The sequence below is a fragment of the Kwoniella botswanensis genome, chromosome 1 (assembly GCF_036426115.1).
Source record: "Kwoniella botswanensis chromosome 1, complete sequence".
NCBI classification, from domain to species: domain Eukaryota; kingdom Fungi; phylum Basidiomycota; class Tremellomycetes; order Tremellales; family Cryptococcaceae; genus Kwoniella; species Kwoniella botswanensis.
In genome coordinates, this window is record NC_088599.1 from 17,124,072 (window position 1) to 17,149,252 (window position 25,181).

The 25,181-nt window shown below is 44.9% G+C and overlaps 9 protein-coding genes across 9 annotated transcripts; 5 read left to right on the forward strand and 4 right to left on the reverse strand.

Moving 5' to 3' along the window:
- Positions 1–55: 55 nt before the first annotated feature.
- L199_006478 (uncharacterized protein) lies at positions 56–1,383 on the reverse strand (the record flags this gene model as incomplete). Its single annotated transcript, XM_064892177.1, has 7 exons — positions 56–176; positions 242–342; positions 400–555; positions 614–700; positions 774–911; positions 997–1,143; positions 1,213–1,383. The coding sequence occupies 7 exons, from the start codon at positions 1,381–1,383 to the stop codon at positions 56–58; spliced, it is 921 nt and encodes a 306-aa protein (XP_064748249.1).
- Positions 1,384–3,436: 2,053 nt separating this feature from the next.
- Positions 3,437–3,735, forward strand: L199_006479 (uncharacterized protein; the record flags this gene model as incomplete). Its single annotated transcript, XM_064892178.1, has 2 exons — positions 3,437–3,577; positions 3,664–3,735. The coding sequence occupies 2 exons, from the start codon at positions 3,437–3,439 to the stop codon at positions 3,733–3,735; spliced, it is 213 nt and encodes a 70-aa protein (XP_064748250.1).
- An 84-nt stretch (positions 3,736–3,819) lies between these two features.
- L199_006480 (uncharacterized protein) lies at positions 3,820–5,214 on the forward strand (the record flags this gene model as incomplete). The annotated part of the gene is made up of 8 exons (XM_064892179.1): positions 3,820–3,855; positions 3,914–3,995; positions 4,074–4,109; positions 4,171–4,212; positions 4,293–4,549; positions 4,630–4,880; positions 4,950–5,069; positions 5,154–5,214. The coding sequence occupies 8 exons, from the start codon at positions 3,820–3,822 to the stop codon at positions 5,212–5,214; spliced, it is 885 nt and encodes a 294-aa protein (XP_064748251.1).
- A 67-nt stretch (positions 5,215–5,281) lies between these two features.
- L199_006481 (uncharacterized protein) lies at positions 5,282–5,941 on the forward strand (the record flags this gene model as incomplete). Its single annotated transcript, XM_064892180.1, has 3 exons — positions 5,282–5,373; positions 5,478–5,565; positions 5,642–5,941. 3 exons carry the CDS (start codon positions 5,282–5,284, stop codon positions 5,939–5,941), a joined length of 480 nt encoding a protein of 159 aa, XP_064748252.1.
- A 436-nt stretch (positions 5,942–6,377) lies between these two features.
- L199_006482 (uncharacterized protein) lies at positions 6,378–13,075 on the reverse strand (the record flags this gene model as incomplete). Its single annotated transcript, XM_064892181.1, has 6 exons — positions 6,378–6,509; positions 6,635–7,128; positions 7,189–9,418; positions 9,482–9,978; positions 10,060–12,483; positions 12,649–13,075. 6 exons carry the CDS (start codon positions 13,073–13,075, stop codon positions 6,378–6,380), a joined length of 6,204 nt encoding a protein of 2,067 aa, XP_064748253.1.
- Positions 13,076–14,293: 1,218 nt separating this feature from the next.
- L199_006483 (nucleolar protein 16) lies at positions 14,294–15,196 on the reverse strand (the record flags this gene model as incomplete). Its single annotated transcript, XM_064892182.1, has 3 exons — positions 14,294–14,508; positions 14,680–14,954; positions 15,033–15,196. The coding sequence occupies 3 exons, from the start codon at positions 15,194–15,196 to the stop codon at positions 14,294–14,296; spliced, it is 654 nt and encodes a 217-aa protein (XP_064748254.1).
- Positions 15,197–15,534: 338 nt separating this feature from the next.
- L199_006484 (uncharacterized protein) lies at positions 15,535–16,615 on the forward strand (the record flags this gene model as incomplete). Its single annotated transcript, XM_064892183.1, has 7 exons — positions 15,535–15,547; positions 15,742–15,803; positions 15,866–15,893; positions 15,977–16,017; positions 16,120–16,232; positions 16,346–16,468; positions 16,582–16,615. The coding sequence occupies 7 exons, from the start codon at positions 15,535–15,537 to the stop codon at positions 16,613–16,615; spliced, it is 414 nt and encodes a 137-aa protein (XP_064748255.1).
- Positions 16,616–18,448: 1,833 nt separating this feature from the next.
- Positions 18,449–22,292, forward strand: L199_006485 (uncharacterized protein; the record flags this gene model as incomplete). Its single annotated transcript, XM_064892184.1, has 14 exons — positions 18,449–18,952; positions 19,012–19,120; positions 19,185–19,201; positions 19,265–19,379; positions 19,443–20,320; positions 20,384–20,520; positions 20,577–20,640; positions 20,709–20,799; positions 20,855–20,927; positions 21,008–21,179; positions 21,238–21,475; positions 21,537–21,826; positions 21,891–22,135; positions 22,241–22,292. 14 exons carry the CDS (start codon positions 18,449–18,451, stop codon positions 22,290–22,292), a joined length of 2,985 nt encoding a protein of 994 aa, XP_064748256.1.
- A 153-nt stretch (positions 22,293–22,445) lies between these two features.
- Positions 22,446–25,175, reverse strand: L199_006486 (uncharacterized protein; the record flags this gene model as incomplete). The annotated part of the gene is made up of 10 exons (XM_064892185.1): positions 22,446–22,988; positions 23,064–23,209; positions 23,282–23,541; positions 23,633–23,797; positions 23,868–24,175; positions 24,234–24,309; positions 24,375–24,566; positions 24,627–24,850; positions 24,919–25,052; positions 25,133–25,175. The coding sequence occupies 10 exons, from the start codon at positions 25,173–25,175 to the stop codon at positions 22,446–22,448; spliced, it is 2,091 nt and encodes a 696-aa protein (XP_064748257.1).
- Between the last annotated feature and the right edge of the window lie 6 nt (positions 25,176–25,181).

Sequence of the window (25,181 nt, forward strand, 5' to 3'; positions counted from 1 at the left end):
GGAGGAAAACCCAAATTGAACTCAAAACGAAGAAGATCTAAGTAACATGTGAAAATTATTTTCTCGTCCGAGCACAACCGTCGCCATCTAGCTCCCAGCCTTTCTTACAGTCGAATTGACAACTACCGTCGATACACGAAGAATGGCCCAGAGCGACACCTCGAAGGGAAGAGCAACTGTAATAACTCGAACATTAGCATGTGTCTCAAGAGCAGAGATGGGACGAAGGAGGAAGACTCACTCAGTACCTACGGCAGCAGTGGTGTTAGGATGACCAGGTGGGTTGTAGGCACCATACAAGCATCCACCACATGATTCAAGATCGTTCTTGGTATCAATGCACTACAATTATGGCATTAGCATGATTGGTAACTAACTGGTTGAGGGAAATAGACTCACCTCGTAGCTGTCTGGATCATTCTCCAACTGACATGGGGTGAAGCTCTTGGGGCACCAATAAGCTTGCATGGTCTCCTGTTCGGCCAGACGGCGTCTCTCGATCAGAGATCTTCGAGCTAATCCCGAGGCAGTCGCGTCGGCAGGATGGGTGTAAATCTACGTCAAGGTCAATCGGAATTCTAGCATAGAGGTCATTGGGAAAATAATGACCCACTCTGTTAACTTGATAAGCACAGGTGGTAGTGGCACCTGTGGAGACATAGTTGTCACCGCAAGCATAAAGATAAGTGTTTTCTGTTGTCTAAGCATAAATCCCAGCTGATCAGCGCCAAGGCAAATTGAAGAACGGTTTGACAATAGGACAAGTGACTCACGGGATAGATGGCCATTAAAGGATAGTTTCTACAGGCAGTGAAGATTGCGTAAAAATCGGTTGAGCTGGATTGAGCCCCGATCGTATCGAATCGGTAGTTGTTGGTACAAGTATAAAAATCGTACGTAGTGTGTGTGATCTGAGAGTTGAAGTTTTAGTCAGTGACGATACAATAGCCTGTCCACTGATAAACAAGGTAGATTTCAGGAAACGATTTCACTCACTGAGACTTCGTAGTTAGATCCACAACCTCCTGAATTACCCGTGGCGATGACATCAGTGGTGAATGTGTTAGAACCGCATGAACATCCCCCAGTAGTCGATAACCATGCTGAATAGATGTAAGTTGTATCTCGAGCATAACAAAACGCCTAGACAGTCCCCAGTATCAGTCGACTTGATCTTCCTTTCAAATCAATAGCGGCGATATGGATGCTCACCGCACAATCGGTTGCACTTTCCCAAGAGCCTGATCCTGCACCACCGTTAGGTACATAAGATGTCGTGGTACATGAAGCGAATTCTGAATTGTATGTCACAGCCGATACCATCGAAAGCACAGCTAGAGCCAGTAAGACACTGAGAGAAAGTGATAAAGATCTTCCGAACATGTTGATCTTGAGTGAGTGAGTCTTGTTTCCGTTGGTATCGAGTTGGGTTTATGATGTGACGTAGAGAGATGTTCAATCAATGAAGAGTTAAAGAGAAATCAATTCAAGTGGTATGCTACGAATGAGAGAATATATTCAATATATCTCTTGGCGAATTCTGTCAGATCAGCTGGTAAATGCATGGAGAAGGCTTGATGTTCTTCATATCCATCAATATATAGCTGATTTCCGCCAGACACGTCAGTAGAATAGAGAGGTGAACATAACAGATGAGACAAACAAGAGCGAAATTCTACCAGAATCTCGTAACTTCGTTGGCGATCCGCAATGAGCCTTGTGAGCGCCATCCCGTAAACGTTGAGGCCCGAAGGAGACCGTCCAGAGCTTTTGCAAGGAGAATGTCTTAGCTAAGAAAAGGATGTGAGGAATAACATAAGGGCCATGGCGATGTAGTGAGTTGGGGCTTTTGATGATCTACTGCCTTAACTATAATACCGATATTAACGTTAATGAGAGTTTAATGTGTGCAGTACAGAACACGGTCTCCCGCTGGAGTCATTAAGCATGCTATTGTTGATGCAAGATGACTGTTGCCTAAGTAGGGTAGTAGCTCCCCATTGAAGGTTATTAACTGGAACGTACCTTTGCGAGTGCAACAAAGCAATCGAGGACTTGCCTATCAGGTTATCTCTAATCGCCACAGAACGGTTGTTCAGATCCGCGGGTGAATTCCCTTCGATATCACTGAAACGCCCAGACAGTTACGGCATTCACCCTACGCGTTGTTTATGATCTAACCTTTTGTCTGTGTTTATGCCGTTTTAACGTTTGTATCTGATTTACTTCAATGCTACAATAATGAAGTTCTACTGCACATCCGTTGATATGTTCTGACAACCTTCGCAAGTCGGTACCTCCCTTGGTTACCGAGACAGCCCATCGGCCGCAAGATTCAAGTTCTGGTCTTAGCGAGAGACAACGGACCGAGGGATACCACACGATATCAAAATCGACCGGATGTTACTCTAATGGCACTACGAAGACGTCTCGTTGTGCTATATGCTCAAAATGCGGCTCAAAATCAAAGTGATATCTGACGATGAAAGAAAACAAGTCTCATAGGTGATGACATGGCAGGGCTTCTAAGAGGTCTGAAACGCTTAAAGATGCCTTTCCTATCGAGCTGAACATCGAATCGAGAAGCCGTGATCTTCCACTTGTCTAACGAACCATACAATGGCTCCCAAGACGAAACATTCACATTGGAGCTACCTGGTGACATCCACCGGCTTCTTCTCTGACAAATCGAAGGACACTTATACAATGTGAAACGATAAATAGCCTTCATACCGCATCGTGCTCTTTGTTCTCGTCCCACTTTGTTGTTCATTGTTGAAGAGATCAGGTTTTGCACAGTAGATCTACCGGATTCAGTGATTGCAATTTCAAGATTGGGCACATATAATTTCGATGTGATAACGATATTGAGGAATTCATGAACATGACCAAATTCCCTGGTGTTCTGGACTAGCCAACAAACCATCGATCAGACTCCGCAGGGTCCTAGCTAGTTGACAGTCTTCTTTGTGGCTTCCTCCGCTGATCCTTTCATGCTGGTATCCTTCTTGCTGCCTAATGAGGGCTTCTATCAACCCTTGTAGGAAGTCTATCCTCGAGTAACATGATGAAGGTATATCCGATGAAATCGGGCATGCAGAATCCCCTAACATCTCACTGCAATCATACAAGTGACATCAAGAAATAGAAGGATATGAATGGACTGAGCTATGAACCGAACCAAGCTTGGTTCTTCCAAAATTTCGAACATCAAGTGCAAAGTCCACAAAGGGAGTACGGTTTATATAAGATGATGGTTGGTTTACTAATTAGCTCCGACAAGCGACTCTAGAGGCTCTCTGCCATCAAAGATATCTCTCTTCGCCCTTCCTACCCTTGCAAATACATTTCGCGCTTTACAGGATAGATCCTCTTCCACTCTTTTCGGCCACTTTTCATACGATAATTGGTCTTTACAAAAAGGCATAAGAATACAATGAAAATTAAAGTGAAAGAAGTATTGAAGACACTTGAAAGTGACCATGTGCCTACCCTATCCCATAAAGAATTGTTCTTAGCTACCACTGATTTGTTACCAGTCAGTGACGAAAAGAAAACATGGGACTCATGGACATTTGTGAGTGAATGTTCCGGCACTAGATGGCACCAATCCTTTGAGACAACTGGCATGACCCTCTAATGAGACTGGTCTCACTTCGACAGGTCGGTTTCTGGGTAGCAGATTGCTTCAATTTGAATACATTCCTCCTCTTCAATGATAACAGCGGGACTTAACTGGTGGCAAACTACATAATTGACCGTGGTCAATTCACTGATCACGGGTTAGTAGCACTGTTATTTGTTATCATAGGTTGCTCGATGGTGGGACCCTTCATCGTTCTCAATGCTATACCAGTGAGTCCGATGGCTTTCTTTGAAAGAAAGATTACCTTATATCTGGTGACTCAAAAAGGGGGCAGTATGGGGGCTCGTCTTTCCAGCAGTTTGTCGAACCACTTTTGGTGTCTTTGGTACTTTTTGGCCGATATTCACGCGTGAGTGTTCTCCTACGATTTCTATCCTTTCCAACGTTTCCCAGACTGAGGAGGATTGTATTTGTCCATCTACTTTAGGTGCCACAATCGCATGCGTTTGGTGGGGATCCCAGTGTTGGCTAGGCGGACAATGTGTTCACGTATCGATCAGAGCGATCTGGCCAAGTTTTACTAGTAATCAAAAATACCATGCCCGCTAGTACGGGCACCTCGACTGGTCAGTCTCGTCTTCTGTTTCTCCCATCGCTCCCTGTGTAGAGGTCGTCGACTGATGCTGACTTCCGCTACATTTTTCAGACTATGTAATCTCATTCACCATCTTCTGGCTCTTATCATTGCCTACAATATGGGTACCGATCCACAAACTCCGATGGTTACTATTGGCCAAAGCGATCGTAGGTCCAATGGCCGGTCTGACACTCCTCGGATGGTCAGTCAAACGAGCTGGTGGAGCTGGACCGATATTCAGTCAACCTGCTACTTTGAAAGGGTCGAAACTCGCTTGGCAGATGGTCACTAGTATAGGCGATTGTTTTGGTAATCTGGTGACTCTGGTAAGCTCAATAATTCACAAGTTTCAGAAGCGGATTGGATCAATCGAGGTAGAACTGATGAAGTAGTGTTTGATGAGTAGATTGTGAACGCACCTGATTTCGCCTCAAGAGCCAAAACCCCCTCTGCCTCTGTATGGTCACAACTGATCACCATGCCACTCGGGTTCTCAATCACTTCCTTCCTCGGTATCGTAATTTGCTCTTCAAGTGCTGTGCAGTGGGGTCAGCCCATCTGGAACGTTGTGAAGATCATGGAAGCGATGTTGGATGGAGCCGATTCCAGCAGAAGAGCAGGATTGGCTTTTATCGCCATGGGTTTCATATACGTAACGTGAGTGAGCTGAATAATTTCCTCCTGCCCTCCCGACCGCCACGAAAGACGTTGACATGTTCACCATAGTCTCTTGATGAACGTGGTGGGCAACTCGATCGCGGCAGGATGTGATTTCACTGCCTTGTTCCCTCGATACCTATCAATCAGAAGGGGTGGTTATATAGCTGCGATAGTTGGGATTTGCATGTAGGTATACTCCGCTCTTCTAGCGAGATCAGTATTTTCAAATGTACGTTCATCGCTTACCCTTTTCTGATGGATTTTCAACAGAAATCCCTGGCTATTGTACAAATCACCGCAAACATTGACCAAGTTCCTCGCTCGCTGCTAACGGAATCTTCCTCGCATGTATTGCTGGACCGATGTCATCTGACTATTGGTTGATCCGTAAAGGTCATATGAGGATTAACGATCTTTACATAAGAGATAAAAACGGTTGGTACTGGTATTCTGCGGGTATAAATTGGAGGGGTTATCTCGGCATGTCATGGTATGTGTTGTGATTGTCTCTTTTCTCATGCGATTTTGGGCAAAATACAAATACAGTATCTGTCGAATCGAGCTGAGGCTGATGAAGTGAATGATAATGGTTAGTGGATTCGCTATTAATTTGCCAGGGTTTATCAGTACGATCCAACCGTCTATCAAAGTCTCCCAAGGTGCTATGAAGATATATTACCTAGTGAGTACCCTTCCTTCCTTATCCCAGTCCAAGAAGCTTTGCCAATCAGTACACTGATAATCGTCATACTACGTAGCTATGGCTTACTGGACCTGGAGTATCCGGTTTAGTATATTATCTAGCCTGTCTTCTCTCTCCTCCACCAGGTATGAGCAAAACCTTTGAAGAAGTTGACGAGTCAGCCGGTGAACCGAGAGTAGATCACATTGTTATCGACGCATCAACGACAGCTGGAAGAGTATCGACTCCCTCGACTGCTCCGGAGATCGAAGCTGGACAACAGAGGAGCGAACGAGAAGTAAGGTCCATTAATGATATTGCTGAAATTGCGGTAGGGAAGAGGAGCGATGTGATCAAGAGATCCATTACACGATGAAACGTACTAATTGGGCCGAGATAGTCACGAACTTGTTCATATTTATTTACCTTCGAGTTTGTCGATGAGGAGGTCAACGTTATGAATTATATATACTTCATGTTGGCACCAGTTTCTACTTTGAAACAGGATAGCGACAGATTATGACGGTCAGAATGGAAAGCGAGAAGGTCAAATTTCATCAAAGCTATAATATAATCTGAATGGGTGTGTGACAATGCATGCAAATGATTGGTCTTAATGTAAAATAAGTTCGTAATGTGACAAATATAGAAATGGATTCAGAAGCGAAGGTTGAGTAGTAATAAATAGTGGTTAATTTGTAAAAATCGTTAAAATGCTAAACGAAGGTTGGTTAAAAAGAAGAAATCGTCTCACAACAACACAATTAACTATCCACTAATGTATCTTATCCTTTCAATGTCCTTGATATCACTCAATTCCTCCCTCTTCTAGCAGCTTTCAAACATGCTTCTTCTAATCCACTCGTACGTATCACTTTGACTCCTCCGTCCTCTAGTATTCGGACACCTTCGCATTGCACGAAATCTGGTGGTTCTTCGACTCCCTGCGGTGATAAGTGAATGGTCAGCAGCTGGATCATTGGGTCATGTGGGATAGGTCATACATGTGATACACGAGGAGAGATGGAGAGTGAAAGATAGGTGTAGTAGATATCAAATCATGACTTACCAGATAAACAGCCTTCACCCCAGCTCTAACCAATTCCAACGCACAACTTGGCCCTCCGGAAGTCCTGATCGAACAAGGTTCCATCGTAGCATAACAATCCGCATCTTTCAGGACCTCTTCTATACTTGGTAACGTCGATTTCCTATCCTCTTTATCGGGGGCTGTAGAAGTGCTAGAAGAAGATCCCCATCCACCGAAAGAAGCTTGTAATTCACCATACTTTGTTCTAAAATTAGTCAAGGCGTTGGCTTCAGCATGGGTATTCCCAGGTATCTGTCTACTCCATCCATCTCCCAGTATCAATCCTTTTGACTGTCCAGCTCCTTCAGGTCCAGTAGGGAACAAATCGAATTTGCCTGTCGGTTCCAACGACGGATAATGGGATGATGATGACGGTAAGAACAAGGTCGATCCGACGCAGAATGCCGTAGGGGATACTTCGCAATTCAACGTGAGGTCAAGGGAATGTTGCATCAATGCGAGAGCGAGGGGGTCTATGAGATGTCGACATTAGTACAGGTCTAGGTATAGTTCTCGCTCATACTCAGACTCACCCGTAGTAGTGTTCCTCGCTCTATCAGCCATCTTGACAGCTTTTTCCAACGTTTCCTTGTGTGTGTTCTCCGGTGTGCCTCTGATGGCTGATACAGATATAGCGATAGTTTCATCTGTGTTTCGTTTGTCATGTACGGTGATGGTAGCTTTGACATCATCGAATGAGTCACCTCCACTCGCATTATCGTTATCTCCGACGGTATTTTGCGATTGTGGCATCAGATCCACGAGTATCTTGGTCTTCTGGTTTGGTGCAAGCGTCAAGCTGAGCGATGTGGTGAGGGCATTGGGATTGGCAGGGTGATCGTATGAAGCATCTTTGACACCTGCAGTGGGAACTTCTCTACCCGATATTGGAGGTTGTGGCTGTTCTTCCTTCTGCTGCTTAACCTTATCTTTCTTGCCTTTCTTTTCCTTCTTTTCACCTTCACCTTCAATCTCAGCTTCAGCGGGAGGAAGTCCATCCTCACCATCCTCCTCATCGCTCTTCAGATCTTTCATACCTATACCCAATTCCATCAATCTCTTTTCGTATTTCTCAATTTTCTCTTGTTTCTTCTTCCTTTTGGCAATTTTCAATTTCTGTAATATCGCTTCTACCTCTTCTTCTTCGACTTTTGATAATGCCAATCCTACGTCTTTCTCATTTTGGGTCAAGTTGATCTGAGCGAAAGCCAACGACGAAGAAACTTTCGGTTCGATGGTGATCACAAATGTTCTTTCATGTTTTGATATATTCGTCAAGATGAATGATTGTTGAGTAGTAGAAGAAGTCGACTTATTACCTTGTTTCAAATGGACGTTGGTCAAATTGACAATTCCAAAATCTAGATTATCCGGTTCAACTTTAAAAGCCGGTATTTTCCTTACTACCGCTTTGACCGACAAATTCTGATCGTTATATCCATCTAAAACATTCTCAACCGTAATCATCTCTTGATAATTCCCCACTAGCGAAGGGGTGAATGAGAAATTCTTGACTTCTTTCCTGCCGAAAGCAGATATCACTCCATATCGACCTAAACCCAATTTCAGATCACCCGAAGCGATCGATCCAGAAGTACGCAGACGGAATAACCCAATGGTATCTGATTTATTGTGAATGACAATAGTCTTCTCTTTGATTTCACCTTTATCACATCCGCCGAAATTGATACTACTCTGTTGAACTTCCAGTACGCTCCTCACGCAGGAACTTCGAATGATCAGATCTCTGATGGGTAATTCCGCAGTAATCTTCTCTATGAGTTTATCATCCATCTTGCCATGTTGGTCCGTGACGTTACAAGTTCCGCGTCCAGCTTCGTTTAGTAGGGATTTATCAAATTCAACAAGCTTGATGAATATTCTTGAATCAGCTCGTTTCGCTCGAACCCCCACGTGCGGTCGAGTAGACCCATTGGGTGTCATCACCACTATCACTGCTTTGGTCTTCTTCGAACCGACATTGACCGTTCGAGCGGGAACTAATTTACCAGAGGAAATGACGTTTTGTAATTCCTTCTTCAACGCTATGGTTCTTCGGACATACGCTTCTTCCTCTTCCAATGATGAATGGGTGATGGACGATTTGAGGGAATCATGTCGTTCTATCGCAAGGAGCAGTTCATCTACAGTCATCTTGGAAGGATCGGTCGGAGCGCCAGACGTGACTTCAGTCAATTTCATATCAATTGGTCGTTTAGCTGTAAGAGCAGGTGATTTGCGTCCTCCCGTTTCAGGGATAATCCGCTGCATCACTTGAGAAGCTAACGTCGCGAGGTTGAGGTGCATTTCCGGTCTCTGAGTAGTGGGAGGTACCGAGACTGGTGAGGGATCGTGCGTTTGAGGGACTGTGATGGGTTGAGGTTTAGGGGAAGTAAGAGCAGAGGTATCACCAGATTGACAGGGAGACTGCATTGTCGAGGGTATCTCGGATGGGACGGTGCTCTGTGCGTTACCATGCCCATGATGATGGTGATGATGGTGATGAGGATGTTTCTTCTTCGTCTTGGCATCTTTACCGACTAGTCCAGAAGCTTTAGCAACTGCCGCAAAGTCCAGTTTCGGTATCTTGTCATGTCGGCCGGACAGTTTCGTCCTATCTTCCAGCTCGATGGTGTCCAGAAGAGCGAATCGTTTAGCCCGAGGGGATCGATGCGCACATACTGGTGGTCCACTCGCCAAATCAAGGTATTCGTGAGGTTCAAGCAGAGTACGATCTTTGAACACGACAGAATTGCCATAAAGCTGGACAACGAAGTATCAATCAATGGTCCCTGCCGCATGTAATGGATGAGGACTATTACTCACCTGAACAGGTCTTCCTCTTCCACCTTTCTTTAACGCCACAGCAACCTGTTGTCCCACACTCTTGCCATCTTTCTCTACCTCCTCCTTCTTCGCTTTGCCCACGCTCTTCTCCCTGACTTTACTCTTCGACCGATTAGCACTTCCACCATTGGCGTTCTTCTCGCTGAGCTCTTGTAAAGTCTCCATGAACCTCTCTTTGAGTTCTCCATTAGGTGGCGAAGTCATTCTCTCCAGCGCAGTATCAACTTCAGAATATCTACCCGGTGGGCCTCTGGTTTTACCTGGCATAGGAGGTTCATCTTCCGCTTTTACATACAAACCTATATCTTCAGGTTGAGATGCGTAAAGATCAAGGACGAGCTGGGTATCTGAGAGATTTTCAATATGCATCGTTCGTACGGTCGGTGCGTTAATCACGACATTACCGAAATCGAGGAAGTTGCTGCCGGAAGGAGTGAGGATTCGATACAAATGTGAATGTAAAGTGAGGTTATAGACTGGATAAGTAAATACAGCCAGGTAGGTATCAGTCAACCATTGATCCACAACTAGAACGTGTTTGTAAATTGGTTACTCACCATCAACATTCTGCGATCTAATCTCTAAGACCTGATCATTCCTCCTATTCAATAAATTCCTTACGAAACATTCCTTCTCATAATTCTCGTTAATCCTTCTGGGGAAAAACTCTAATTTCTCTTCGACCTCTTCTAAAGGAGGTATAACAATGATGTTTTTGTTGGAAGATAGACTAATCACTTTTGAAATAGCGGCAATCTCAATCTTGGTGGATAATTCAGATAAATTCCGAATTTTCAATTGTTTCGTTTGAGAAGATCCGACGGTGACTTTACCGAAATCTAATACCTTACCTTCAGGTAATGATATGAGGGAAGTACAATGTTCGACAGAACAACTGATCGTTATTCTTCGAGCATTATCCGAGGTTCCTGAACCTGTAGGAGTAGATGAAGTAGTAATGTTTGCACTGATAATACTACTAGTCATGTTCAAATCTTTATTCATATTATTTGAGTTGTTCGTGTTATTACTTGAGCTATTCCCACTGGTGGATCTTGAATGATGCTGTTGTGGACCCGACACCGTATCCAAGTAAACTTTGAAATTCGATTTTCTCAATTTGCCTGCTATCTCCGGTGGGTTCTTATCGTCAATCTCAGGTCGATGTAAGACATACACTCTGTACTCTGTACCGGGTCTCATCGTCATTTCTTCAATCTGATTAGGGATATTCTGCTCAGTCGAAATCATATTACCCAGGGCGCGACTCGTACCGATACCGATGCTGGATGAAGTCGATCTAGACACGTTGTTGGTATTCTCCCCACCACCAAAGAAAGGAGGTTCGAAATCATCTTCATCATCTTCTATCGATTCGCTATCTAGCTCATCGCCAGCGGTGTGCAGGAGATAACTCGAGGTTCTACTTGTGACTCTTGATAATGGTCTGGAGGGAGGTTGGGAATGGTCTCTTTGACCGTTCAATTCCCTGGACGGGATAGAAGCTTGATCATGTTCGACAAAACCCGAAGCTGAGCCAGAAGTCGGATTCGAGTCCACATCTATATTCTGAGGGATGTTGGACCACGGTCTACCGAAATCACCTGGGACAGAGTAGGCGTTGAACATCTCTGAACTGATTATCGAAGAGGTAGGTCTCGATTTCTGACTTTGTTGTCCGGTAGATGAAAAAGGCGATTCAGCTCTTGGATCTCTCAACTGTTGCTGTTGCTGCTGCATCAAATCCCTTCCTCTCCCATCTTTCGTTGAAGCTCTCGATAGACCCGATCCTACATCCTGAGTCCATTTCGTACTCGACGTGGCATTTGAGATTGTTCTAGGTCTATCCAAGGCGATAGATAAATCTTCATCCAGATCTTCACCTGCTACTCCAGCCAATCTGAAAACCACATTATATCCTTTCGTAGCAGAGAATTTCACATCTATAGGTTTATCTCCATTATTCTTACATGTTATTAATTGTTTCGACCAGATACCATCAATCACTTGACCGAAATCTATATTCGTCCCACTCAAGAGAATCAACGAATCATCCAGTTTCTCAGGTAAGACTGTTCCGATCGCTTTGCACGAGATGACATTTCCTGACTGGTTGATGTTGGAAATCAAAAAGGTAAAGTCGAAATCTTGAATAACGGCTTTAGCTCTCATCTCCAATCTGAGATGTCTGGATGATAATGAGGGCAAGGGGACAGGTTGAGAGGAATGATCAACATCTACTACGCCAAAGACATTTTCCGAATCTAGATCACGTAACTCGAACCATACCGCTTCTTTGTATGGGGATGAAACTACCGTTGTTTTCCAGACCAGTTCGATCTCGGATCGATTGACTAATAGGATATCTCGATGATATCGACCGCCGACTACCGCGTTGGTACCGAAGTCGATCACCAATTCCCCTGAGGATACCTGGGAGCCGGTGACTAGACCCTGTATAGGGTCGATGGGAGCAGCGGTGAACAGTGATCGACAAACAGTAGCGAAGAAGGGTACGCTGACGATCTGATGGGCGACGTTAGGTTGAGCAGGGGGAAGGTCGAGTGTGGAGAGGGAAGAGGAAGATGTGATAGCCCGAATAGTGATAGATCCATGCACGGAGAACGCCCGATGGACAGGTTCAGGTCGACGAGAATTATAAGCACTTTTCATACTTCCAGCGACTGATCCGCCGGATACTGAGCTAAGTTCGGAAGAACGTCCATCACTTGGTGAACCGACCCCGACAGGTGACATCTCGGAAGAGTGAGTGCGAGATAGGACGGGCTTGACACGAGGTGTATAGCCGCCGTCGTCGAAAAGAGGGGCAGAGTCATTCGCGGGAGTAGATGGGACGCTGTGAGTCGGCTGGAAAGCGAAGAAGATGGTGATGGTTGTTGAGGGAGGTAAGGTGATGTGTAAAGAGGGAGAGCCGGCACTAGTCGAGGAGGATGAGGTGGATGATGCGGATGAGCTGGTGCCTGAGAGAGGAGGGGAGGTAAGTTAGTCATTGACCTTTCAGGATATAAAGAGCAGATGATCTGTTGAAACATGAGCTGCTGAAGATGGAGAGAGTAGAGAATAGAAGATCAAGATGGTTGTATGCAAAAATGCGAATACAGTAGTTGAAGAGATCATGAACTCACCCCTTTCTTCCTCTCCGAACCAAAATACCAACTGTCCCTCCAAATCACTTTCCAACTCAATCTCCACCTCCTTATCACCCACTAAATTCCTAATACTAAACGATCTGACCGTCTTCTGACCAAGATTCCCATCGAGGTAAGTAGACTGTAGATGGATCCATCCGGATGGTACGTCCAACACCTGAACGAGCTGATCCTGTTTGGGTAAATTCAATTTACTACCAGTTAATGATGATTGTCCACCGGGTGTGGTTGTCACTGCCCCTGTTGTTGTTGTTGTGGGTATAGTCAAAGGTCTAGGAGGTGGAACTTCTCCATCTTGGACTGGTGGAAGTTCGCCGTTACTTGATGTGGGACTTAGAACATCCATTATCCCTTTGACGCCAGCTTCTACCAGCCCCTCTAGACTGTGTACAATATTTGACATGTTGAAGAGGGGAATGAATCGGTAATGATACGAAGTGAGCGGCTACTCGAGTATGATGATGTTTGACAGTTGGGGGTGATACCAGAAGACCGATGGGTCTTACTGGATTATTGATTCTTCATCTTTGATAAAGAAGAGAGAGGAAAGAGGAAAAGGGAAGGGGAGGTAGATGGTTGTATCTCCTCTCTTTCTCTCTTGTGAAGATGGGTTGATTGGATGTGAGCTGAAAGTGTCGGTGTGACCGGATGAATGTATGGCTGTGAGCGAAGATGCGGAAGTGCGGATGCCGAGGATACGTGGTTGGCCCGGACGATGAGCAATCCACTGGATCCGGTGACACTAAGTCCAGCTGTACCCAGTCAAATAGATTCTATTAGCGATGAAAGTCGAATAACCAATCACCACCTTTGACCAGGTCGAGAGATGGTCACACGAGCCGAAGGGACGAATGAAAAGCTCTTGAATCGTAGTCGTCCGAGCTTGAGGTGATCGATGTGACCACTCGTATGCACGACGTCAAGCAAGGGATGATGATGATGAGATAAGCCGATGTAGTCGGATTTACTTGGATGAGGAATACACAGAGTGAAGATCGTCGCAAGGATGGTTGGGATGAGGACGAGGATGATGATGATTGATTATTGAGTAAGAAAGGGTGGTTCGGATTGGGTTGAAAAATCCGGGGTAGCTTGTTTGACAGGTGTGTACACTAAGACTAGTGGGATACTTCAAGTATCACCAGAATAGCTATTGTGATAGGCTGATAAAGGCCTTGTGGGCCTCTGAGAGGTGGTTGAGTGGGTTGTGGTCCTATGTCCAAAAAGAGAAAAGAGAAAGAGAAAGAAGAGAAAAGAGGGAGCCAAGAAATGAGAATGAGAATTATTGACAGTTGAGAATCGAGGGTGACTGCTGTCACTAACTTACGAACTTTCAGTGGCGCTCTGTTTTATATGGCACATGTGGACACATGTGCCCTCGACCGCACTATGCATGGAGCATACGAAGTCAAGCTCATACTTATATCCATGTTCACAGATGATTCTATGCATTGCAGTGTATGATGGAGTAAAGTATGAGATGATAGGGTACATAAGTAGAATACAAGGGAAGTACTAGCAGGCGAGAATCAAGCGAAGAGGACTAAACATTGGTAATGGTAGACAAGTATGACAATCTTCGTTCTTATCCGGATACCAATAAAGCGTAGTGGTATACAAATCAAGAACTATTCCTCAATTTCTCTACCCCACCAGCTTTATTGACCATCCTCTTGATCTCACCTTTGGTCTTCTGCCATACATTCAATTTCATATCCCTCGCCATACTCTCGTAATCGTCATTGTATTTCTGGACAAGGTTGATCAACCATGTTTTCTCGGATGTCGAGCTGTGTCTCTTGACTGGTGCGGAAGTTGATGATAATGCTTCGAGTTCTGTTAGATAAATAAATATATATATAAATATCAGTACGAGTACAGATCACCATATGACAGACTGAACCATAATATATGAAGGGAAATTACAAGTGTACCATCCCATGCTCTTGCCCATGAAGTATATCATGACCATGAAGAACAAGATAACACTTGAAAATTCTTACTCACGCCTTACAACCTCCGTTTTACCCTGTACCTTCTCCCTCTCCCCCTCTTCCTCTTCAAACGGAACATTCCCTTCTTGGTCTTTTACCTCCTCATCCTCATCAATAATGATATCAATCACATTCCCTTCTTCATCCCTTATGATCCTACCGAAACCCACTTTCGGTTGTGCTTCCTCTTCAGCAGCAGGTACAATGGGTAACTTGACTCGTTGAGATCGAGAGGAAGAAGCTGACGAGGGGATGGGAATGGAAGGTAATAAACCTAATGCTGCGTAACTACAATACAACAAGACAAAGATTATTAGCTTTCCCGTCATATCATCACACATCCATCTCAATATACGCTACACGTACTTCTGGAAAACCGTCTTCTTCTTATCCCAACCATTCTGCAACACCTCTGGACCTTTCAAGGGAGGTGCCCGTCTCTGCTTCTGATGCAACTTCCGTATCCTGTGGATACTGGGTCTGGTAGATTTGTGCGATTTCGCTTTGGATCGTTGTCTAGGGTTGGCCATGGTGTTCTACTGTGCTCTCTTTCTTCGTGTTCAGTGTTATTGGTCCATGTATAACAAGAGAAGTGACAGAAAATCAAAATCCTTGTTACGCTGCTACAGTGTGGTAGTTCTAAAAAAGATTTCCTTCGTACCACATGCTGTTACGTAATATATCGACTCGTGACATTCCACTTCATCAAACTGTTCCCTGGCAATAACTAAACATCCATCATCATCAACGACATCATCGTCATTCGTCCTTCTACTCCTCAACACATCTCAAGCATATACTGCATACTGCATATCCATATTCACACACGGACTTGCCCCACGCATATACAATTGATTAAGCATACAAGATGGGTGGAGAAGGTGAGTCCTGTCAATGTAGAACTCGACTCGGATGGAGCTGATAAACACTCTACCCCTGTCCATTTTCCTCACACGACTTGCATCACTTATTATATTCCCTCAACCTAATATGACCATAACTCGATGGAAACTTGCATCATACACATATACGTGTACGACAATTTCCACCATATGATGATGGTGACACACCACAGGCTGGTTGTTCCTCTTTGCGGTCTTGATGGCTGCCGTACTCTTGTTCACTATGGTGTTCTTTGTGAGTATATTCCATCTAACTTGCCCCAGATACACCCTTACTAACGCTATGTGTGGATATAGATCATTATGTTCTCTGATCTCGAGTGTGGTAGGTCCAGCTACTCACTAGCGCTTCGTAGACAGAATGGCGAGACCGACGTAGCTGATATAATCCTGACACTGTGACAACAGATTACATCAACCCTATCGACCTCTGTAACAAGCTCAATCAGGTGAGTACAGGCCTATTCTACGACAATATCTCTCATCAGATTACAGTGCCCTATACAGTCCATAGCATTCAAGTGCTGATCATCTTCTTGTCAAATGATTAGTTCGTTCTCCCCGAGATGATCGCCCATGCCTTCCTTACTCTATGTTTCCTCCTGTCCGGTCAATGGTTGGCTTTCTTGTTGAACGCTCCATTGGTAGGATATAACGTTAACAAGTAAGTAATAACATACTTCCTGGATAGAAGTAGAGCCATCTGCTAATCACCGCCTGTACTCTCTTTTCTCCCTCCCCTCCTACCTACTGCTATTCTCTGGCCCCCTCCCACAGGATCATGGCCAAAAACCACATGTACGATGCAACCGAGATTTTCCGCACTTTGTCGGGCCACAAGAAAGAATCATTCATCAAACTTGGTTTCTACCTCGTTTCATTCTTCTACTACCTTTACAGGTGGGTAATATGTCTATCTTCTCTACGAATCCTGATCACCCGTCCACTCTGAGCATTTCCTTGAGGTAAACTCTCGTAAGGGAAACGGCCTGACATATGACTTGTATTCGCAGAATGATCCTCGCCCTCATCTCCGAGAGCGACTAGAACCAAACTTCATTCCTACAAACCATCATTATCCTCATTACGATAATAATGAACAATGGCGTAGAACAGCTAGGTGAAGGGAGGGAAAGACTGAATTTAGTATCCGATCTCATATTAGAGAGTAGTCTGTGCAAGCGAATGGGAGAGATAGGAGGTGGGGTGGGAAAAGAAGATAGATGCTTTTTTGTGGATGGATGGTTTCCTTTTATCATTTCTCCTTTCATTCTATATTGAACTCGATGAATTTCCCAATTATAATACCTCTGTGATCGCCTGAATGTACTGACCCAACTCTTCATGGATAGCAAACATGCTCAGATTGGATGTCCATGAGATGATGTACTGGTGGTGATGTTGAGTAGATTCGTCATCTGAATGGGTATGCGTGCCTGAGAGATTCAAAGTATACAGTGAACATTCCTGCAGCTGAAGCTTGCCCTTGAAGTCGAGATAGAACTATGCACGCAGTGTTCACTTACATCCTGTACATCGAGCAGTGCGACCGCCAGCAATACTCGTATAAAGCATCTGAGGGAGTTGTATGAGATGGATCATAAATTACGTTGACCACGACCGACTACCAACGGACGAATATCCCGATTTGATCTGATAACCGATCGCTTCACTGGTTCACTTCTCATCACCGTCATTTTATCATTCTTCATCACACCATAGACAATAGATACATAGAACCATCGATACGTCTCGCCTTCCTCTAGCCTGAGCAAGTACCATCGTACCATCGGCTTCAGCTTTGTGTAGCCGACCTGACTTGCACTTGCGCCATATCACGATCTCAATATCCTTCTTTTCATTTTCATCATCAAGTTGGTAATCTTGGTACAGTTCCTTTGTATCTCTCAAAAAATTAGAAAGTTTCTCCTCATAGTTCACCATGTCATTGACATCACCTCATCCAACGTATATACCAATCAGTCATTCGCCGATCCACGAAATCAATGGAGACGAAGAAGAACAAGGACGAGGCCGAGAGAAATCATCGCCGACTGGGAATGGTGGGGGAAGTGTTGAAAGGAGACCTACAGGTGTGAGAAAGGGTGAGTGGTGTCTCTGTTCGTTTGGAATTGATCTACTGTCTACCCTGCCGCTCAAAGAGTGCTGCTTTTGTGCTTTCTCCGGATCACCAATGTAATGTAGAAGAGGTACACAAGATCTTTTGTTTCTTTTCGGAAGTTGAATGAACAACTCAGTCGAATGGTTTATTGTCACCTTTACTGCTATATAAGCAACTCATCTATCTTTACTGCTGTCTCTTCTCTCAACATCATCCTGACTACAATCTACATTATACACACGCATCTCTTCATTCATCTTGATTGCTACCTCGCCGCTCTGACCGATATCAGCGGACATCTTCTCTAAAAAAAGGTCATCACACCTTGATAATCTATCCCATCCCGATCACACTGTTTGTGTTGATCGTCATCATCGATATCATTACCGTTGTTCTTGTCTTATACCTTTAAAAGATCCGAAGGCATACCATCTTCAGCTTACCTGTCACCTGCCTTCTCTTCTCTTTTCCCTCATTGCTTGGTGATATCAAATAGATCTACGCCTTGATCGTCTGTTTGACTGACGCAAGACTACGTGCTCACCACCATTATCACCTATTATTGCTGACGCATTGACTTGTATCTCCTCATTGTATCAACGTATCACGAACAACGTTTCATCTAATTGAATAATCCGAAAATTACAAAACAAAAACGACTCGACCATCAACATCAAAATTATATATATAACACCAATACTCGATCAACTCATTCCCTCACTTTGATCATTGTCTTATCTAATCCACTATCATCAACAATGTCACTTGCCGACTCACGAATCTTACCCAACCTTTACGATGGACTGGCAACCCCACCAATCTTATCTCCCCCTCCTACACCTACATCTAAACCTCGCTATCATTACACACCAAATAATCATGTGAGGATCACCACTCTCTCACCTCGTCCCAACAACGTTTCTTCCTCTCCTATCCGTTCGACCTCGACCTCTGCCAAAACCATCTCACCAATCTCACCATCAATTGTCTATCCCATGGCACCGCCTTCTACGCTTGTGGACATTCCTCTCGGATCATTACAACCCGCTCAATTACCCCCGCCGTGCAAAATCGTACCTGCCAATCGCATGAAACTGAAACTATACTCGAAAACCGAAGCAGACTCACTCACGAGAGAACGGAAGGGCAAGATGCCCGCTCTGTCTCACCTGCTGAGCGTAGGTAATGGGAGAGGTTTGAGTATAGCGGCGGATGAGAAATATATTTATGCCGGATGTCAAAGTAAGGATAATGAGATTACAGTGAGTAAACGTCATACCGATTTATCAGAATAGATTTTCGCTAAGACGGATTGAAATAGGTATTCTCGAGAGCGTCACTCCAGCCAATGTACAGACTCATGGGTCACGAAGGCAGTATATTGGCTTTGCTCTGCATCGAAGAAAAGAAATGGCTCGTGAGCGCCAGCAGTGAGTTCATCTTGAAGTATTCTCATGATCGCGTGATCCTCTGATTGATGTTTGACTTACCTAGGTGCGGGCGATGTTAGGGTAAGTAAGGATATGCGAGGTGTATTATGCAATTGAAACTGATATCAACGTTGAAACATGCAGATCTGGTCGACGAGGACGCTAGAGTTGATCTACATCATCCATCCTTGCGATGATACCGCCGGAGATATCTATTCGTTAGCTTGGGATGAACGGGAGGGAGGAACGCTCTACTTCGGTAAGTCATCATTTCATAATCTCGCAAATACGTTCACTGAATACTCGGCGTGACCTTCCCTAGGTTCACAATCCGCTTCTATCGAATGGGTCAACTTCTCTGGACCAGGACCCATTCGTCGAAGACGTGTCTCAGTTGCTGCGGCCAGTACAGTTGAAGTGGTTCCTTTAAGTCAAAACGGGGTCGATCCAGCCCAATCTCGTCCCGGTCCCTCTCAGCGGACAGGTCGATACAAACCTCATCATTTCTTCAATAATCCACCTGAAGGAGGATCATGTTCGGGTAGCGGTACCAACACGCCTCGATCACCTGTCATCGCTTCGAATACTCCCCCACCCTGTGGAGGATCGGGCCGAAGGGAATTTTTCACCTCTGCCGATTTGGACAAGTTGAGTCTGAACGAGAGGGCCGAACATCCCGCTACGGAGTTGGAGATAGGTGCCGAGTCGCGTATAGCCTTTGCCCACTATGGCTATACCTATGCGCTCGAGCTTATCTCCAGACCTAATGGGAGGAAATGGTTGGTCAGCGGGAGCGGAGATTCCGACGTGAAGATCTGGGATTGCGAGTCCGGTGGGGGAGGTTTAAGTCTAGTAAAGACATTTGATAATTTACCTGGAGGAGTATTATCATTCGCTGTGAGAGATTCGTTGCTCTATGCTGGACTTCAAGCTGGAGAGATAGTAGTATGGGATCTGGAGACGGGAGCGTGTATACGAACGATCGAAGCGCACGATGCGGATGTGCTTTCCATGTCGGTATTAGGTGGTGATGTGTATACTGCTGGTGCAGATGGGAGGGTCCTCAGGGTCAATGAGGAGTTCGACTGTACGGCTGTTTGGAAAGCCCATGCGGGGACGGTCATGAGTACTGTGGTGGTAAAAGGTACGAGACCCGGTGGATGGGAATTGATAACCACAGGGAGTGATTCGTTCGTCAAGGTGAGCCAACTTTCCTTACTGAGCTATCATGATTGGACTAATATGTTGATGTTACGATTGTAGATATGGAATGTTGATTTGTCAAAAGCTTCCACACACGATAGTGAGGTTGATGTGGAAGGTGAAGGTGATGTTATGCTTTACGCGTTATCAAAATTGGTGGCTGTACCCACAGTCTCGGACGAAGCTCACCGAGAGAGGTGAGTTCGAGCTCGACGTCACAGATTGTCTCGCTACCAGCTAACGAATCCGATAGTTGTCGACAAGGTGCTCACTTGTTGAAGAAGATATTATCTCAACTTGGAGCGACATCCGAAGTGGTGAGTTTTGCTTGGCCGTTCAACCACAGTCATATCTGTTCAATACTGATCATATCCAATGAATCTAGTTATCCGGTGAACAAGGTAAAAACCCTTTGGTATTCGCCACTTTCACCGGGCGAGATATCGGTAGGTCAAGAAAGAGATTGTTGTTTTATGGTGAGCTGAAGCACTTTCTTTCATTCAATTTCAGTGGCTGATTATCAGAACATAGGCCATTATGATGTCCAACCTGCTGATGAAGAGAAATGGGAGACGAATCCCTGGGAACTGTCAGGTCGTAATGGGTAAGTCCTGGATGCTTGAATGGTTATGCCCTTGCAATACTCGAGAACCATACTCATAAATGACTCACTTATTTTCGTAGATACCTGTACGGAAGAGGGGTCACCGATAACAAAGGTCCTATACTGGCTGTCGCTTGTGCTGCTGCTTCGTTGAGACAACGCAGAGAGCTAGACGTGGACCTAGTGATGATCATCGAAGGAGAGGAAGAAGCCGGAAGTAGGGGATTCGCATCTACCGTAAGAAAGCATAAGGTGAGTTGGTTTGTCGTCATCTATACGAGTCGACTCAAGTTTGACGGGTGCTTTACAGTCCGACATCGGTCATATCGACGCTGTCCTCCTATCCAACTCCACGTGGATCGATGAAGCGGACCCATGTGTGGTATTCGGTATGCGTGGTGTCGTCTATGCCAATCTCAGTGTTTCCAGCAAGACCGAAGACCTTCATAATGGTGTGGATGGTGGATCGACCACAGAACCGATGTTCGATATGGTCAAAGTGTTAGGTGCTTTGTCGGACAAGGATGGTGTGAAAGTTCCAGGGTTCTGTAAGTTTACTTCGCTATCCAGCAAAACTCGCGATTTGAGCTGATGAATGTGATCATATAGATGATACGGTCAGACCACCAACCGAAGAAGAACTGTCGCTTTTACGAGATGTCTCTTCGGCTTCAGGTCGATCTTTAGAAGAACTGATCAAAGTCTGGAGACAACCTTCATTCTCTATTGCCAATATCGTCTCTTCAGGATCGGGCAACAAGACAGTCATTCCTAAAGAAGTATCAGCCGATATCAGTATGCGTATTGTACCTGATCAACAGCTCGAAGATATCGTTAGGGATCTGAAAGATTACTGTAAGAAGGTATTCGAAGAGTTGGATAGTCCACATTCTTTCGAGGTGGGTCACCTTCGTACCCATTCAAGATTTCCTCTGACTTGACTGATGTTATTTTCACCTATAGATCCAAGTAACTCACTCCGCTTCCTGGTGGTTAACATCCCTCGACTCACCCTATTTCAAAGCACTCGAATCGTCCGTTCAGGACGTATGGGGTGTGAAACCCCTCAAGATCAGGGAAGGAGGTACGGTCCCCACTGTATTCTGGTTGGAGAAGGAATTCGGCGCTCCGTGTGTCCATCTACCCCTTGGACAGAGTAGTGATGCGGGTCATTTGGCAAATGAACGAATGAGGTTGTTGAATCTCAGGTGAGTAGTGTTGGTCGCCTTCTCTCATCTGTATCAGCTGAGATGCGTTTTCCGAGTATACCGGATGATGATTCGACTCGAAGCTGATTTCGATGCGTGATGTAGAAACGGTAAAAGAGTCATCGAAGCTTATCTTGCCAGATTAGCTGGTATCTAAAATTGAATGGACCAATTGACGTATTCACCAGTGCACTATCATAATATTGCTATTGGCTCGAGGTGCTTTCAGACATAGTCAATTAAAATGCATTTTGTATAACACATACAATACGAGTTGAGAGAACATATGAAAAAGTATATAATCAACTGATCACTTCTTTTGCTTACTCTGACTATCCAGCCATTCCTGTTGAGCTTGTAATTGCTTTTCCATATACTTCATTTTCTCTTTCTTCATATTCTCATTATGTCTTGCATTCTCTCTCGCATCCATCATCCACTGAGGTTCACCTGGGGGAACCAGCCTGAACGCTAAGAGCAATACGCTCACCATGGTCAAGATGATCAACACGATCAAATCAATCTCTTTATCTCCTGTCGTGAGGATACCTCGGAGACAGGACCATGTGAATCTATCGATATTCCGCTGAGGGATGAAGCTAGGCGGGGATTTGTAATATAACGTATAGGCTACACAACCACATATGGTGATGATCGATCCGATGATATAAGGTAACGAGTTGATAAAGACGTTCTCGAGGGTGTACAGTATCGATGAAGGTTGAATAGTATTTAATGGATTCCAACGATTGATCGAGTAAAGGGGATGGGTGTAAGTGTGAGGTAGAGGTATAGATAAATCGGATAAGATAGCTTGGGTACATAGTCGAGAACCTGCAATGGCAATTGGCACCTACAGTACAAGAAAGCAAGCAAGCACCATCAGCTCATTCCGTGAAATTACTCTACACTTGAATTAAGAACTGACCCCTGTACCTGGATGAGCACTGGCTCCAACGAAATAAGCACCTTTCAAGGAAGGATGTCTGGCCTGTTGGCGGAAAGACAGAACATTGAAAAAATCGTGAGTTATACCGAGTATAGATCCATGAGTCAAATTGAATTTATCCTTCCCTATAGGCGAAATACAATAGTCAGCGGCTGAAAGGGTATATCAATGGGTGTTCCCCGGTGTATTCCACTCACACGTCTGAGGCGTATTCACTCCTTCCCACACAATCTTCTCCTTGAGACCTTTGATACCCAGACGAGCCTCCATCACTTCGATGACCTGTTTCCTAGCTCTGTCCACCAACGCCGGCCAATCCTGGGTATCTTGATCGGGCACATTTGATCCTTCGGAGAACGTACGTAAACCTTGTTGATCTTTTGTGATATCATGCAGGTGTCCTACTGGCACTAGGATCACGACGGCGTCTTTTCCTGCTGGGGCGGCTGTGGGGTCACTGTACCATAATATGGTTACTTAGCATTCTGAAGTATCTGTTGAGTATGATCAATCGAGAACTATAATGAATGGAAATGAATGATACGTACACTCTAGATGGAACATTCACATAGAAACTGGGCTCTCTCGGCATCCCTTTTCTTTTGAATATATCATCGAACGAGCCTTTGTAATCCTCAGCTAAAAAGATGTTATGAGCATTGAGCGAAGGGATGGTCGAGTCTAGAGCCCAGTAGAATGATATGGAAGAGCACCTTGAGAGCGGTGAGATACAAAATCAGTCCGTTGCCTCCCTGGGATAGACGGCCTAGGGAAATTACTCACGAATGAGGTTTATCATTCAACCTCTTCGCAAGGTTGGGATCTAATAGTCGTTTTTTCTCCTTATCCTGTTCAATACCATCCCCAACCTTCTCAAACAAGTTGTTATGCGCCCAGACTAGATCCGCATTGACGACTACCACATCTGCCTCTCTGACATCTCCATTTTCTAGCCGCACACCTGTAGCTCTCCCTCTGGAATCATGAATGACTGACGAAATAGGTGTGGAGAAGTGATATTTGGCTCCGAATCGTTGAGAAATGTCGACGAGGGATTGTACGACCGAATGGAAACCTCCTTTAGGGTACCACTATGCAGCCAGATTTACTGAGCATAAGTATGAGTTTGTGAAAGATCCAATCACTCACTATCCCCTCGCATGTCTCTGTCCACTGTAGTAGCGTATACGTACCAGGTGCATCGAATGGTGAGCTACCTAGATACCTACACAGGATATTCAGCTTAGTACGATGTTCTGGATGAAGCGGGGAGTATAAAACAAAACTCACATACTACCGAAACTAAAAGCCCTTCTCATCCTCTCCGTCCTAAAATACCTTGCACATCTACCCCAGAGACTACCAAAAGGATGCAGCTTGAGCAAGTTGATCAGGACGTCCGGTCTGAGCATAGACAGCAAATTGGGAAATGACTGTCCGAGGACGTGTTCGTATGATAATTGAGCGTGTATTCCTGCTTCTCTGCGGTATCACCCACAGTCAAATTAGATGTTAGACCTTTGAGAAGACAAATTAACATACCTTAGGAACCCTTCCAACCTCGCTGATCCACCTTTACCTTCCCATTTCTCGACCTCTGCTCCTAATTGCGCTCGATCGGAACTCAGCGTGACTTTCTCACCATCGTGATAGTGTATCACATAGTTGGGGTCACACTGTATCAGATCAACGTGATCTTCCAACTTGGTACCTAGGTCATGGTAGAGTTGATGAAATAGTGGAGGAAGCAAAAGGAGCGAAGGGCCCTATTCCAAACAACAAGCTGTCAGTGAAACAATTACATCACCGATATATATAGCAGACCAACACCCACCTGATCAAACCTATACCCCTCATGATGGATCAGACTGCATCTCCCACCCGACATCTCATTCTTCTCGTACACTTCCACATCGAACCCCGCATGAGCGAGTCTCGCTGCTGTAGCTGTACCTCCGACACCGGCACCTACTCGTGTACCATTTGATGTCAGCCTACGGTGACAGCTGAGTTTGGGAAGAGACACCCCAAACCGGAAGGGATCTCACCTATCACGATCGCTTTAACCCTCCTCCTTGCTGTGTCTGCCATGGGGTA